Source organism: Schistocerca americana, chromosome 4 (genome assembly GCF_021461395.2).
Source record: "Schistocerca americana isolate TAMUIC-IGC-003095 chromosome 4, iqSchAmer2.1, whole genome shotgun sequence".
NCBI lineage: Eukaryota > Metazoa > Arthropoda > Insecta > Orthoptera > Acrididae > Schistocerca > Schistocerca americana.
Window position 1 is genome coordinate 227363597 of NC_060122.1, and position 16984 is coordinate 227380580.

General features: G+C 40.4%; 1 protein-coding gene across 1 annotated transcript in view; it reads right to left on the reverse strand.

The window, feature by feature from the left end:
* The window catches only part of LOC124613150 (trypsin-7-like), a 278621-nt gene that overhangs the window by 92214 nt on the left and 169423 nt on the right, over positions 1-16984 (reverse strand). Inside the window, exon 6 of the mRNA XM_047141775.1 lies at positions 1042-1099. Coding sequence (XP_046997731.1) covers positions 1042-1099 — 58 coding nt within the window. The remainder of the gene's footprint in view (positions 1-1041; positions 1100-16984) is intronic.

The following is a 16984-nucleotide window of genomic DNA, read 5'->3' on the forward strand; positions in this document are numbered from 1 at the left end:
TGTCTGGTACCCATTAGGGAGAAGTAGGCCTAGTGCAAATATGCTAACACTATCAGAACTGATCCAAGGTTGGAGAGTTTTTATCTTGAGCAACGCCAAAATTGTGCCTTTTGAACACATTGTCAGTGCTGTAGAATCCTTGTTATCCAGATGTACCACAGCACTGGCACTTCACAGTGACCCTATACATTGTAATTGAAGAAAGCTGATATGACAACACTGTCTTGTGGCATGCAGACGATAATAAGATTGCACCTAAAAGTACAGTGTCTCCCTTGCAAGGTATCCACTTTTTAACCTTTCAGTGCAAAACTGAGCAAAATATATGCAAACAAAATATTTTTATTTTCAAGTACAGACACTTCCCATATACATACCATTTGTGCCACTAAATGTTTCAATTCTCTTTTCAGTTTCCTGTCATTTTTAAAATATGTTTTCCAGGATAGCTATTATCACTGTAGATGCAATCCTTCATGCAACATACCCTTCCTTCCCCTCCACCCCAAAAATTCCAGCAAGGTAATGTACAGAGAACGGGACTATCATGTGCAATCCATAATGGACAGATTTTCATTCAGGAACTCACGAACAGTTTTGCTACAGTGAAGGTGAGTATCATTGTCCTGAAAGAGAATGTGAATTTCAAATTCTCTATTCAAGGGTATGTAAAATGCTTTAGCAAATTGTGATAATTCACAATGTTTTTAATTTCTTTATATTTATTATTAATTTTTGAAAAAGATAAAAAAATTACTAGTAATCTGATGGAATTTTAGAATTTTTTGCTGCACCCCAGTTGTATTTTGGTAAGTCACATACTTTGTGAACAAAATAAGTAATAGTGTTGGAGCACACATTCTGTTGGACTGTAGGTGCTGCAGCACAGAAACTCAGCTTAATACATGTTAAATCAATTAAAATGTGGACTTTTTATCATGACAATCTGAAACGACGTTATCACTGTTGCAACAGAAAGGTTTTACATTTACTGATGATGTAATAGGTCACACTTATATACCAGTAGTGTGTTTTACTCACCAATCTGTTCGAAGTGACCATCATTTGACGAAACTACTAATGGACCGCCACTGTCACCCTGTAATGATAGAAGATCTGCATGTAAAGATTTCATGTGCAATATTTGGTGGTTCACAGTGTAATTAAAAGCGGCGATGCCCACTTCATGGAAGATCAGACAGCTTACGCATCAGTATAATAGAGCACAATGGTCAAATTATCTTTTAAGTTTTTCAGAGTAACAAATCAGAGTGGAAGGCTGCAGCTCTCCTAAACATTTCTAACTCAACTGTTTCCTATTTCATTGGGAAGTAGAAATTGTATGACAGTCTGTAAATGAACAAGCTGACTGCAAATATTTACACACTGGGTGCCAGAAAAGTCATTCTGATATATCGACAGTCTTTAGTTATTACTTTCAAAAGAGCAAATTTCAGTGTATCACATAAAAACCTACAATTTTGACTGTTCGGCTTGGCAGCTGACTATGAGCCATATGTCATACTGACAACACTAGACAGTTCATCACAACAACCAAACAGTGGCAGTAATGAAAAATAGTGGAAAGACATTCTTTTTTGGCTTATGCTATCGCTCCCCATTTTTAAAGGCAAACAGCTCAAATTATTATCTTCCTACAGCATACACTACCCATAAATGAAACTCTGCTAGAAACAAGGTGAACAGAAACTCACTGGCTCATGTTAATCCTTTCGAATCACTGTTCATCCATTCTGCATCTTTTCAGCATGGTTTCTGCTGTGGTAAAGTGTATTTGGCAACTATAAGATATTTGCTACTTAGGCATGGATGTTGTTCATGATTATGATTTTAGAAATATGGTGATTGTTCTTTTCTGGTATTCTTTGTATTGCATACCCTTTACGTATCTTATTTATAAGCCCTTTTCACTGTTCTTCACTCTGAAAAATTGAAGAATATTATTTCCATCATTACTCTGCTACAATATAATAGAGGGAAACATTCCACGTGGGAAAAATTATATATAAAAACAAAGATGAGATGACTTACCGAACGAAAGCGCTGGCAGGTCGATAGACACACAAAGAAACACAAACATACACACAAAATTCAAGCTTTCGCAACAAACTGTTGCCTCATCAGGAAAGAGGGAAGGAGAGGGGAAGACGAAAGGAAGTGGGTTTTAAGGGAGAGGGTAAGGAGTCATTCCCATCCCGGGAGCGGAAAGACTTACCTTAGGGGGAAAAAAGGACAGGTATACACTCGCACACACGCACATATCCATCCACATGTACAGACACAAGCAGACGCTTGTGTCTGTACATGTGGATGGATATGTGCGTGTGTGCGAGTGTATACCTGTCCTTTTTTCCCCCTAAGGTAAGTCTTTCCGCTCCCGGGATGGGAATGACTCCTTACCCTCTCCCTTAAAACCCACTTCCTTTCGTCTTCCCCTCTCCTTCCCTCTTTCCTGATGAGGCAACAGTTTGTTGCGAAAGCTTGAATTTTGTGTGTATGTTTGTGTTTGTTTGTGTGTCTATCGACCTGCCAGCGCTTTCGTTCGGTAAGTCATCTCATCTTTGTTTTTATATATAATTACTCTGCTACAATTATACATATTAGAGGCTTTCATAACTTCACTTTTGACACTTATTACTCACGTGCAGTCTTAGACATTACTTTATTTTTTAATGTTCCATGTTGGATTATCAGTCTTCTGACTGGTGTGACATGGTCAGCCATGATTTCCTGTCCTGTGCCAATCTCTTTATCTCAGAGTAGCACTTACACATGTCATCCTCAATTATATGTTGGATATTTCTCTATATTCATCTTCCCTTTTAGTTTTTGCCCTCTAGCAATATGAAAGATATTACCTGGTGGCTTAACACATATCCCATCATCCTGTCTCTTCTTCTTGTCAGTGTTTTCCACATATTCCTTTCCTTGACAATTCTGTTGAGAAATTCCTCATTTTTTATTAGTCCACTCAATTTTCAATATCCTTCTGTAGCAGGACACTTCAAACACCTTGATTGTCATCTTTTCTTGTTTTCCCACAATCCATAGTTCACTTCCATGCAATACTATGGTCCAAATGTACATTTTCAGAAATTTCTTCCTCAATTTGTAGTCAATGTTTGATACTGACCATCTTCTTTTGTTTAGGAATGCCCTCTTTGCCTGTGGTAGTTTGCTTTCTCTGCCATGTGTCTTTTTGTTTCTAAGGTAACAGAATTCCTTAACTCTGCCTGCTTTCTGGACCCAAATTTCAATTTTAAGCTTACTGCTAATATCATTTCTGCTGCTCCTCATTACTTTCAACTTATTTTGTTTTACTCTCAATCCGTATTCTGTAGTCATTAGATTGTTCCTTCCATGTAAAAGACCCTGTGAAAATATTATCATTGATATCTTTTCACCCTGAATTTTAATCCCACTCCAGAACATGTCTTTTATTTCTGCCATCATCCTTGTCTTACATCCACTTTAATCTGAGAACTTCATTTTTGGTCTGCCTTTCACATCATTTCCTTCTGGTTCCGATACACATAGTACACTAAGGTGACAAAAGTCATTGGATAGCGATAAGCAGATATACAGATGGTGGTAGTACTGCGTACACAAGGTGTAAAAGGGCAGTGCACTGGCAGTGTCATTTGTACTCAGGTGTTTCATGTGGAAAGGTGTCTCAAGTGGTTATGGCTGCATGATCGGAACTAACAGACTTTGAATGCGGGATAGTGGTTGGAGCTCAATGCATGGGACATTCCATTTTGGAAATCGTTAGGGAATTTAATATTCCAACATCCACAGTGTCAAGAGTGTGTCAAGAATACCAAATTTCAGGTGTTATTTCTCACCACAGACAACACAGTGGCCAGTGGCCTTCACTTAAAGACTGAGAGCAGTGACATTTGTCTAGAGTTGTCAGTGCTAACAGACAAGCAACACTGCATGAAATAACCATAGAAATCAATGTGGAATGTAAGACAAGAGTATCTGTTATGGCAGTGCAGCAAAATTTGGCGTGAATGGGCTATGGCGCTAGATGACTGATGCTAGTGCATTTGCTAACAGCACATCACCTGCAGTGTCTCTCCTGGGCTCATGAATATATCAGTTGGACCATGCATGACTGGAAATGCATGGCCTGGTCAGATGAGTCCCAATTTCTGTTGGTAAGAGCTGATGGTAGAGTTTGAGTGAGGTGCAGACCCCAGAAAGCCATAGACCCAAGTTGTCAACGAGGCACTGTGTGACGTGGTGGTGGTTCCATAATGGTGTGGGTTGTGTCTACATGGAATGGACTGGGTCCTCTGGTTCAGCTGAACCGATCATTGACTGGAAATGGCTATGGTTGGCTATTTGGAGACCATTTTCAGCAATTCACGGACTTCGTGTCCCCAAACAACGACGGAATTTTTATGGATATTACTGGGCCACAATTGTTCACAACTGGTTCGAAGAACATTCTGGACAGTTCAAGCATATGATTTGGCCACCCAGATCACCTGACATGAATCCCATTGAACATTTATGGGACATTATCAAGAAGTTAGTTCATGCACAAAATCCTGCACTGGCAACATTGTAACAGTTATGGATGGTAGAGGCAGCATGGCTCAGTTTTTCTGCAGTGGACTTATAATACTTGTTGAGTTCATGCCATGTTGAGTTGCTGCGCTATGCTGGGCGGATGGAGGTCCAACATGATATCAGAAGGTATCTCATCACTTTTGTCACCCCAATGTATATTACCTGTCTTTCTCCACTGCTTTTTCATATTTTTCTCAGAATTTTGAACATCTTGCTCCATTTTACATTATCAAACAGTTTTTTCAGGTCACAAATCCTATTAACATGTCTTGATTTACTTCAGTCTTGCTTCAATTATCAACCACAGTGTTGGACTTTTATCTCTAGTGCCTTTACCTTTCTAAAAGCCAAACTCATCGTCATATCGTCATGTAACAGAACCTCAATTTTCTTTTCCATTCTTCTGTATATTGTTCTTGACAGAACTTGGATGCATAACTTTTAAGCTGATAGTGTGAATGATTTTGCACTAGTCTGTCCTTAGTGTCTTTGGGATTGTATGAATGATATTTTCCTAAAAGTCTAATGATATGTTTCCAGTCTCATAGATTCTATTTGTCATTTACATCAATTTTTTAGAAATTTATAAGGAATATTATAGGTGCCTCACACTTTATTATATATTTTATGTGATATTTTTCTGAAAGTCTGATAGTATGTCTGCAGGCTCATAGATTCTATGGACCAAGTTGAATAATCATTTGCTTACCATTCTCCCAGTGATTTTAGAATTTTCTAATTAATGTTACTTGTGCCTGCCATCTTATTTTAACACATGTTTGTCAAATTTCTCTTTAACTCCACTTCCAATGTAGGATCCCATATTTCATGCATATTGACTCCCATTTCTTCTTCTATCACATCATCAGACAGTTCCTTGACCTATGTTCTCTCTCCTTTTCAAATAACATTGGAATTTGTCTTGCACTGTTAATGTTGATGCTTGTGCTTCTAATTTCACTGAAGGTTACTTGGACTTTCTATATACTGAATCTGTCATTTTAACTACCATTTGTTTTACAATTTTTTCACTTTTTTCCTACAGTCATTTTACTTTGGCTTTTATTGAACTAAGTTGGAAGTTATAAAAATCGTACTTTTATCTACAGAGACGAATGAACACTAAATTGCCCAACATAATGCAGTAACAAACAAAAGTTACAGTGCTCATAACAGATATTGTAACGGTTCTGCCAGATGGGGTGCCAGGGAACAGACCGCACATAGCCATTCAGATGCAGAAAAGAACTTGGACTATACAGTAGCCACTGTGTGCCTCATCCAGCAAGACTTCTTTGAAGCTAGGAATCGGGCTGAGAAAAATGTCAGAGAACCTCCAACTCTTAACTCCACCCTTCCCTGTCCCATCTGCTCACAGCCCCCTTAGGCCCCACTGTACGTAAAGACTGACATCGACAGGACTTTGGTTAATGCTGAAAAGCAATATCTTTGAATTATTATGTGAAAACTCTTAAAGATTTTTAAAGAAAACAAATGTTATTAACTTCTACATCTTTATTTTTCTTGTTTACATATTTATCAGAGTAGATACTGTAGCTTGAACACACATCTCCCAACAAGAGACCAGTTTGTCCTCGGGTGTCTGATGCTTTCCCACGTCTGTCGTCGTTCCCACCCTTTAATGACACTAAATAGGACTGGGAAACTTACTTACATCAACTGAAACAACATTTCACAACTTTTCAAGTCACGGACGACTCCTTGCAGCGGTCGTTCTTTTTGTCTTGGGGCTCCCCAGACATGTTCTTTCTTCTCTGCAAGTTGGCACCGCTGTCTGATCCTATGGCTCTCTCTTTCCAGGAGATATGCCTTTTGCTGACACACTATTATTCCCAACACTATCATGTGGTCACCTCTCGGCTGGAGTTCCACCAGTACCATAAACAGCCAGGTCAATCGTATTGTTCCTGGGTAATGGGTTTGCAGGGTCTCAGCTGCCAATGCGATTTTATGTGCACCAATCAGCAGTGTAAGGCTTCGTATGCAGACTCCCTGATCTGGGATGTAGTGGTTCAGCTGGCTCCTGATCCTGAGGTCTGTACTGCAGCATTGAAACTCGACAACCCCTCCTTGGGAGAGATTCTCTGCATTGCCCACTCCTTTGAAATTTATCAAGCGGCTAATGAGCATCTTACCACACGGCCGCAGGTGACGGTGATTGAGGCATCACGGTGGGTTCCGCTCTTGTGATGTCGACATGGTCTGGCTGACAGAGGCCAGCGCCATCAGGACTCCTCGTTGTTTGATGTCTCTATGGCGTCGGCACCTCTGGTCGCCCCTCATTGCTGGTCACACAGCCCACTTCCATGTTACCCACAGTGCTTTCAGTTTGTTGTAGTTGCTCGACTCGCTCCAGTTCTGCCCCTCCTGGGCCTCAAGATGCAGTCCATGCTCTGTAATTGATCATCTCACAGTATGACCTGTCAGCACAGAAGCTTTTCCTCATGCTCCGCCTTTTCAGTGAGGATGTCAGTTTTCAGGTCGACACTGCGGCCACCGACTCCCTGATTAATATGCCGACATATACCCGGCTGGGCTCTCATGAGTTATCACCTCCCTCTCGCCATGTGGTCGCCTACGGAGATGGTTCCATTCCCCTTTGTGGGCAGTTCATCGTCCAGGCGATGTACAAGCGTGTTCCCTGGCTCCTTACCCTCTTTGTCTTCAACCATCTGTTAGCTTCGAATATTTTTGGCCTGGATGCATTTCAACTGTTTGTCTTTTCAATTTCCGATGAAGTTAAGGTCGTTTCCATGGCTGTTCCTCTTCAGGACTTGGATGATCTGTGCTCCAATTTTGCGTCGTCGTTTGCAACGGATCTCGGATGTGCTTCGGATTTTCAGGTGCACATCACCCTACGGCTGGATGCACAGCCTCGCTTTTTCCAGGCCTGGCCCCTTCCGGTGGCCTTACAGCTGGCAGTCAAGCATGAACTTGATTGGTTCCAGGCCGCTGGCGTTCTGGAGCCTGTGACTTACAGTGCCTGGGTGATGCCATTGGAGGTCATACAGAAAACCAATGGGTCCCTTTGGCTGTGTGGGGACTTTGGCACTACAGTCAATGCTCAGTCCCTCGTTGACACTTACCCCATTTCCCGACAGGAAGACCTTCTCACCAAGCTTGCCGGGGGAGAGTATTTTTCGAAGATCGACTTGGCTGAGGCATGTCTTGGATGCTGAATCTCAGAACATCATGGTTATCAACACGCCTTTTGGATTGTATAAGTACAAGCGCCTTCCCTTTGGTATCTTTTCGGTGCCTGCCATTTTCCAGCAGTTCCTGGAGCAGCTTACACAGTCTATCCCCGCTTGTATGAATTATCTGGATGACATCTTGGTCACCGGGCATTCCTGCCAGGAACATTTGCAAAACCTCAGCGCCTTATTTCATGCTCTGCAATATGCTGCTGGTTTACACTGTCAGTTGGACAAGTGTTGTCTTTTTCAACCGGAAGTGGAATACTTAGGCCACTGACTTAGCAAAGATGGCATTCGCCTTTCGGGTCGTAATGTCGCAGCAATTGAGGCCCTTCCTCGTCCCAGGGACTTATCTGAACTCCAGGTGTTTTTGGGCAAAGTTACTTATTACTTAAAGTTCTTGCCCCAGGCTGCCTCCATTGCTCAACCCCTCAATCACTTGTGTCGCAAAGGGGTACCTTTTGATTGAACTCCTGTCTGTGACCAGGCTTTTCTATGTTTAAAGGCGATGCTGAAGTGTCCCTTGCTTTATGCCTTTCTCTCCGGACTGCGCCTTGGTTGTGGTAGCTGATGCATCTACAAGTGGCTTTGGGACCACCCTCACACATCGAGATGCCGATGGCTCCAAACAGCCCATCACTTATGCCTCTTAAGACGTTGACCCCAGCACAACAGAACTACTCTCAGATTGAAAAGGAGACCCTGGTGATCATGTTCGCCATCCAAAAATTTCACCCATATGTCTTTGGGGCAAAGTTCACCCTCCTGACGGACCATAAACCCTTGGTTATGCTTTTCAGACCCCACTCTCACCTTCCAGAGTGGACAGCTCAACATCTCCAGTGCTGGGCATTGTTTTTACATAATTATGCTTACACCATCCGGTATAAGCCCACCGCCCACCATGCTAATGTTGACGGTTTGTCACGTCTCCCAGCAGGCCCCAATCCTGACTTTGACCATCAGGAGGTCCTCTGCTTTCACATAGATTCCACCTGCCAGGATGCGCTGGTCGGTCTGCCTCTTATGGCTGCTTACATTGCCGCGACTACCCGCTGCGACCCTATCTTGTGGCAAGTTCTCAACTACGTGGTCCACAGGTGGCCCTCCTGTGTTACTCATCAGATGCAGTCCACTTTCAGCCCCTGGCGCCACCTGTCCCACAGGCTCTCCATGGTCGATGATGTCCTTCTGTTGGCGATGGAGACGGATGCCCATTGGCTGGTCATCCCTCCGGATTTGCGGCCTCGGGTGCTCAGTTTGTTACACTGCGGGCACTGGGGTATGTCCGTATGAAAGTTTTGACTCACCAAAACATGTATTGGCCCGGCATCGATGGTGATTGACCGCCTGGTCCATGAGTGCACTGTGTGTGCTCGTCACCAGGCAAGCCCCCCTCAGTCGTTTGCACCCTGGCCTGTGCCTCGCCGGCCCTGGGATAGCATCCATATCGATTTTGTGGGCCCGTTTTTGGGGTCCATGTGGTTACTCATCATTGATGCCTTTCCAAATACCCATATGTCATCCGCATAGTATCCACCACCACGGAGGCTACACTCATGCCCCTGGCCCAGATTCTTGCCATTGAAGGCCTGCCACATACGTTGGTCTCTGATAATGGTCCCCAGTTCATGGCGTCCTCTTTCCATGACTTCTGTCAGGCCAACTGTATCAAACATATCCATAGCCCCCTTTCCACCCTTCCAATGGTGTGGTGGAGAGGCTTGTCCACACTTTTAAACAAAAGTTGACAAAGGCGGTCGACACATCTCTAACCAAGTCAGCCCTCACCCTGTTTTTGAGCACCTATCGCACTATGCCACAGTCCAGCAGAGCTCCTTCATGGGCAGCAGCTGCAGAGCCTGCTCCATTTGCTGATGCCATCCCCCTCCCACCCCCACTCCCAGCCCTCACAGCAGTATGCCCTTGGCACAGCCGTGTGGGCCGACGAGTAAGGACGTAAGGCGGGTTGAACACCCGCCACGGTCGTTGCGGCACATGGGCCTCGGGCGTCCCTTCCCCCCCGCCAACAGCAGTTGATGAGCCCGGCTCTTCTCCCCACTGCTGCCCACCTCGGCACCTGCCGGGGTGTTTCTGCCCTTACGTGCAAGTTTCATGGGGGAGGGATCTGGTACCACGTGCCGCGGAATTTGAATCCGTGTCAGACGTCACGGACATCGAAGACCCGTAGAGGTCTCTGCACCATCACGCTGTAAGCTGTGGCGGCGAGTGCCTCCTGGCCCATATTGTATTAAAAATAAGTAAATGAATAGAGATGAGTTGAAGGGTTTGTTGCCTTTCAGATAATGCAAACACCATTAACAGAAAAGTGTGGTGATGAAGCCATAAAAATCTGTACTATGGAGTAATGGAAGAAAGTCATTTGGTTGGATGGGTCTTGTTGCACACTGTTTCCAACTTCTGGCTGAGTTTACATCCAAAGAATGAAACATAATGGGGTTCAATTATGATATGCAGAAACATGTCATAGTATTCCATCAGCCTCATGTATTCTCTGCAAGATCATATTACTGCCCAGGATTATATGACCATTTGGGCTGATCAGGTCTATCCTATGGTGCAATGTTTGTTCGATAATGATGATGCTGTGTTCCAAGATGACAAATCTCCTCTTCACACAGATTGCATAGTCCAGGACTGGTTGTGTGAGCGTGAGGATGAGTATTGTCAGTCTTCCCTGGCAATCACAGTCACCAGATGTCAATATTATTGAGCCTATGTGGTCTAATTAGGATAGATAGAAGTTTGTGTGATCGCTATCCAACTCCATCATTGTTACCTGAACTTAACACTATTTTGCAGGGAGAATGTTATAAAATTTCCTTGAAGACCATGAAGGACCTTTATTTAACCATTGTAAGATGACTAGGAACTGTTTTTAATGCCAAATGCTTTCCAATATCTTATTAGGCTTGGTAATGTGTTGTGTTTTTGATGTTACCTATTTTTATCAATCCTTGTACTTCTGATTAACCTGCGTGCCTCAGAGATATAATAATTAAACAGTTCTATATAACATTAATGTGCAATTTGACTGGAGTATATATGGCTGCATGATATTTAAAGAAGTTCCTCTGCCGAAAATACATATGGAGGCATTAGCTGAACGTGGCATTATGAAGTTTTGCCATCGATGATGCCTACACAGTTTGAGAATGCCTGTGCTTCCTAACTCATCAGCAACATGTAATTAGTTAGTGGTTGTTTGTTCAGAAGTGAATTCAGGAAGTGATGGTGGAGGACATCCCACAGAGTCTGGTGTGTCCTATAGACAATGCTATAAATTGTAAAGTGACCAACATAATAAGTCGACACAATCGTTTGCTGAGAATAAGCAGAATACATTAGAAGTTGACAAGAGCAACGTTTATACACTGTTCTTAGTCATAACATACTACAGCCCAAAAAATGAAAGTAATGTAACAGCGATGTGGATCAAGTGCAAAAGCTGTGTGGTAGAATGTCTAATACTACAAGGGTTATTCAGAAAGTAAGGTCCAATCAGAAGTGAAATGGAAACCACAAGAAAATCAAAAATGTTTTATTTGCTACAGTTAGCCACACCTTCCCGCAACTTCTCTTCATCAGCTTTGATTCCATAAGGAACTGCTGTGCACGGTGATCATGGGCTGTAAGAAAGGAGATGCACACAGCACTCACCCACAATCCCATTAGTTTTTGTTACTCCTGCACAACTAGATTTTGGCTATAAATAGCCATCTTCAGTACTAAAATACAAGGAAATTACAGAATCACGATTAACTTACTTTACATAGAATGATAAGTACATCACAATGTTATCCAGTAGCAGTTATCCATTGTGGTCTACACACTACTTGAGTTACAGTCCAACAAACTTATGACAGTACATGTCACCATATGATCTTATTGGTGTATAGGCAAAAGGAAAACTGAGGCAGTTGTTTACAGCAATTACAAAAGCATTAGTTTACATCATGTAGAGCAAGTAACACCCTATATATTATGAATTAACTAACAGAGCTTCATTTCAATTCAACAGTTCAAATGCCTCTTTTTAATACGTAAAACCAACAATCATATTTTCATATCACTTTGAAATATTCAAAAAATACCAAATTACAGTGTGTTTGCTCATATCTCAGTGGTGAAGTGATCCATCAAAATCTATGCAAAGGACCATTAATAGATTCTCATATAACTGTCTTACCAAATACAAAATTGTTACATCACTTTAGAAATAAAAATTAAAAAATTAGAAAGATTTTGCTGAAGACTGACTTGATAAAATAGTTACATGCCAATTTTAAATTTGTCAGATGCTAAACCCTAGCACAGTCACTCATATCATACTGTTGAAGTGATCCACTAAATATTTAATAGAAAAGAAATATAAAAATTCTTACAAACAATTTTTGTGAAGATCTATTAACATCATAGTAAAATAATGAATATCAACATGGCAAGACTGAGTTAGCCATGTACATTTAATAATACACCCTGTCATAATCCCTGGCTGACCTCAAATTATTTAGAGTTTTCCTTCTACTTTTACTTGGCATTTTGTGCAGGTGAGGGTCATTTGTACCAGTCTTACCTGTTTATATGGGAACTCTATCTCCATTAGGGCCTGGTACAGCTTTTCCCTTTAACGGTATCGTAGGCCTATTTGAAGTCTACAAAAAGCTGATGTACATCCACATTATATTCATAGCACATTTCCGTTATTTGTCGTATAGTGAAGATCTGGTCAGTTGTTGATCTGCTCCATCGAAACCCACGCTGGTAGTCTCCAAGTGCTTCTTCTGTAAGTGGAGCAGGTCTAATAGCAATGACTTTGGTTAATACTTCATATGCGACACTGACTAAACCAATACCGCAGTAATTTTCACAAATTGCTTTATCCTTCTTCTTATAAACCGGACAAATAATGGCCAAGCTCCACTGGTCTGGCATCACTTTCTTTTCCCATATTTCAACTATCAGTTGATGGGCATATTTTTTTCAGATGTTCACTTCCAACCTCTGTTATTTATGCTGAAATATTATCTTTACCTGGAGCCTTATTATTCTTTAGGCTTTTCATTGCCTGTCTAACTTCTGTTGGCAGTGCAGGTACAGGTATATCCTCCTGACTAACATTTTGCCATGGTTGGTTGCGCTCTGTTTGATTTTCTTTCAGTACCTGTCTCTCTGTAGTGATGTTCAGCAGGTTACTGAAATATTCAGCTCACTGGTGTAAAATCTATTCTTCTCCTCTTATAAAATTTCCTTCTTTATCTCTACAGAATACTGTGTGTGGTTGAAAGACTTTCTTCAATTCCTGAGTTCTCTTGTAGAATTTCCTCACTTCTTAGTCATTATATTCTTCTTCTAGTTCCATAATCCATTTCTTCTCTAATTCTCATTTCTTTCTTCTAGTAATTCTATCTGCCTCATTCCTTTTCTTCATGAGTTCCTTTGTATTAGCTCTTGTTGAATTCTTTATCATTTTCTTTCTTGTCTCATTTCTCTCTGCCATCACCTTTTTACAATCTTCATCAAACCATCCTGCCCTTTCCACCCTTTCTTCTGTACCTAAAAACTACTACTGCAGTTTATTGTAGGACATGCCTGGAAATGATGGCTACAGGATGTGGAAAATGATCTGAGAAAGATGGGAGTAAGAAGATGGAGGAAATGAGCAGAATATCGTCAAGACTGGTGTGATAATCAGAGAGGCCAAGGCCCTATTAGGGGTATAGAGCCAAGCAGTAAGTACGTAATTTAACAACACTTGTGGGCCCTCTATTGGTGTAAAATTTCATATGTAGAGAGTGCAGCACAGTTGGCACTCCGCCATACATTTATGTATAAAATTTTACATTTATTGAGGGCATTTGTATGTGTTATTATATATACTTGACTAAATCAGCATTGTCATGTTACTATTTTACTATTAAGTTAACAGATTTTCAAAAAAGTCATTTACAAGGACTTTTATATTAAATATTTAGTCGATCACTTAAACACTACAATATGAGTGACTGTGCTAGGTTTTAGCATTTGACAAATTTCAAATTGGTATGTAGCTATTTTATCAAGACAGTCTTCAACACAAGCTTCCTAATTCATTAATTTTTAGTTCTAAAGTGATGTCACAGTTTTGTATAAGACAGTCATATGAAACTATTAATGATTCCTTACACACTTTTTGATGGATCGCTTTACCATTAAGATATGAGCAAACATGTTGTAAGTCAGCATTTCTTGAACATTTCAAAGTGATACAAAAATATGCTTGTTGATTTTAGATATTAAAGAAGGCTTTTAAACTACAGTATTGAAATGGAATCCTGTTAATTAATTCATAACATAGACGTCATTATTTGCACTACATGATGTAAACCAAGGCTATTGTAATAGACATTGTGACTGATTTCTGTCTGCCTCTCCTTTCTTACTTCTCTACAGTTGCCACTCTGACTGAGACATTTGTCATAGAATTGTACCAACTTTCCAATACCCTCATCATAGAAGGCAGCCATTTGTGCTTTCCGCCAATTCTCTCCACTGATCTTATTTATTTATTTCTTGTTCCGTAGATCCAGTTAGTGAGTCAATCACAAGGATATGGAACGTGTCAAATTGTACAGGTTTCAATTTAAACTTACAATAAATACAAGGGCAATTCAATGGAAAATTGTACATAGTTTAAGTAAGGCATACTATAAATAAAGTAACCGATACAATGTCAGCTAGATAACATAACTACCATTTGACGGAAAAAGGAGTTTCAAATAAAGGTTAAAGATAAGAGCACAAAGTTAAATCAGATATTAGACCTACAAGAGTAAATACATGTACAGCCAATCTGTTGTTACAAAAAGTGCGCTAATGCTCAAATGCACAATAAAATCAATTGAACTACTTCTAGACACAATAAGTTTAGTGATGGTATACATTTTCTTTCAGGTATTCATCCACAGTATAATAAGATTTCTCTGTCAGGTAATCTTTGAGAACTTGTTTAAATTTTGGCAGTTCTGTATGAACACATTTGATATGTAGTGGTAGAGCATTGAACAGCTTAATGCTGGAGTAGTAAACTCCTTTTTGTACCAGAGTGAGACGTTTCATTTCTAAATGTAGATTGTTTTTGTTTCTGGTGTTATAACCATGGAATTTACTGTTGTCTTGGTAGATGGAATAATTTTTGCACACAAAGGTCAGCAAGGAAAAAATATACTGTGAGGCAGTTGTTAGGATACCTATCTTCCGAAACAAGTGCCTGCAAGAGTGTCTTTGATGGACCCCACACATTATTCTGATTGTTTTTTTTTGGATGGTGAAAACTTTTTTTGCAAGTGGTTGGTTCCCCCAGAATATGATAGCATATGACATCAATGAGTGGAAGTAGCCAAAGTAGGCAACCTTAATAGTGTCAATTTCAGCCACTGAAGAAATTACCCGTAATGCGAATGTTGCCGAGCTAAGTTTGTTACATAGATTACGAATGTGAACCGACCAATTACATTTACTGTCTATGTAAGCACCCAGGAATTTTGTGTCTTCAACTTTCTGTATTGGTTGATCTCTACATTTTATGTTCATTTCATCGGGATTACTTTGTGATGTATGGAACCTCATATAATGAGTTTTATCTGCATTGAGCGAGAGACCATTTGAGGAGAACCAATTTAAGATGTCATTAAGAACAGTATTTGTAGTTTTTTCAAGATCATGATCAATCAAATCGTCAATTAGAATTGTGGTATCATCGGCAAACATGGTAAATTTGCTGTTTGTCTCAGAACAAAGAGGAAGATCATTAATAAAGATGAGGAAAAGCAGTGGGCCCAAAACGGAGCCTTGAGGCACACCACACGTTATCGTGCCCCATTCAGACGAGGCAGGTTCTCCAGAAGAGCCATTTAGCATTACAGTCTGCTTCCGATCCTGTAGATATGATTGTAGCCACAAGCCAACAGTACCACCTAAACCATAGTATTCTGCCTTTTTCCAAAGAATTTGGTGGTTTACACAGTCAAAGGCTTTCGTAAGATCACAAAAAATACCCACTGGAGACATTTTTTTGTTAATGGCTTCCAAAACTTGGTTGCTGAAAGAGAATATTGCCTGTTCAGTACAAAGACCGGCACGAAACCCAAACTGATTTTTGCTTAAGATACTGTGGAAGTTGAGATGGTCTACAATCCTCCTGTGCATGAGTTTTTCTAGAATTTTCGAGAAGGTAGTTAATAGGGATATTGGGCGATAGTTTGTAACAATGCTTTTATCCCCTTTTTTAAAGAGAGGAATCACTACAGCCAACTTAAGTCTGTCAGGGACAATCCCATCTTGTAGGGATGCATTGTATATGTTGCATAAGACGGGACTAACAAATTTATAACAGTGTTTCAGTATTTTACTAGAAATATTGTCCACACCAGCAGAATTTTTATTTTTTAATGATCTAATTACTCTTATGACTTCGCTTACAGTAACTGGAGGTAAGGATAACTGTGGGATTCTGTTGCTAATAGCTTTCTGTAGGAGGGACAATGATTCTTCCATAGAACCATTACAGCCTGTCTTCTCTGCTGCTCTCAAAAAGTGGTTATTAAATATTTCTGCAACCAACTCAGGTTTCTTTATGATACTGTCCCCTGTATTAATCTCTACCTGAGACATGTTCCCTGTTGTCCTGCCAGTTTCCCTCTTTATTACATTCCATATAGTTTTAATTTTATTTTCTGAGCTTTCAATTTCTGATTTTATGCACATACTTTTAGATTTATTTATAACCTTCTTGAGAATGCTACAGTAAAGTTTGTAGTGTTGTCGTTTCTTTGGATCATTACAAGTCCTGAGAGAACTGTATAACATCCTCTTTGTTCTACTAGATGTTATTATCCCTGTAGTGATCCAAGGCTTCTTGGCATTGCCTATATGACTATTTCTAACTACTTTTTTGGGAAAGATGGACTCAAATACAGACATGAATTCATTTAAAAATGAATTGTACTTTTTGTTTACATCTGTTTCCCTATAAACTCGGCTCCAGTCTATCTCTTTTAGGCTATCATTGAATTTTTTAAGGCCCTGTTCATTTATTATTCTAAAAGATTTCCAAGAATGCTCGGAACTGTTGCACACACTGATGTAATTGAGCCTAAGCAATT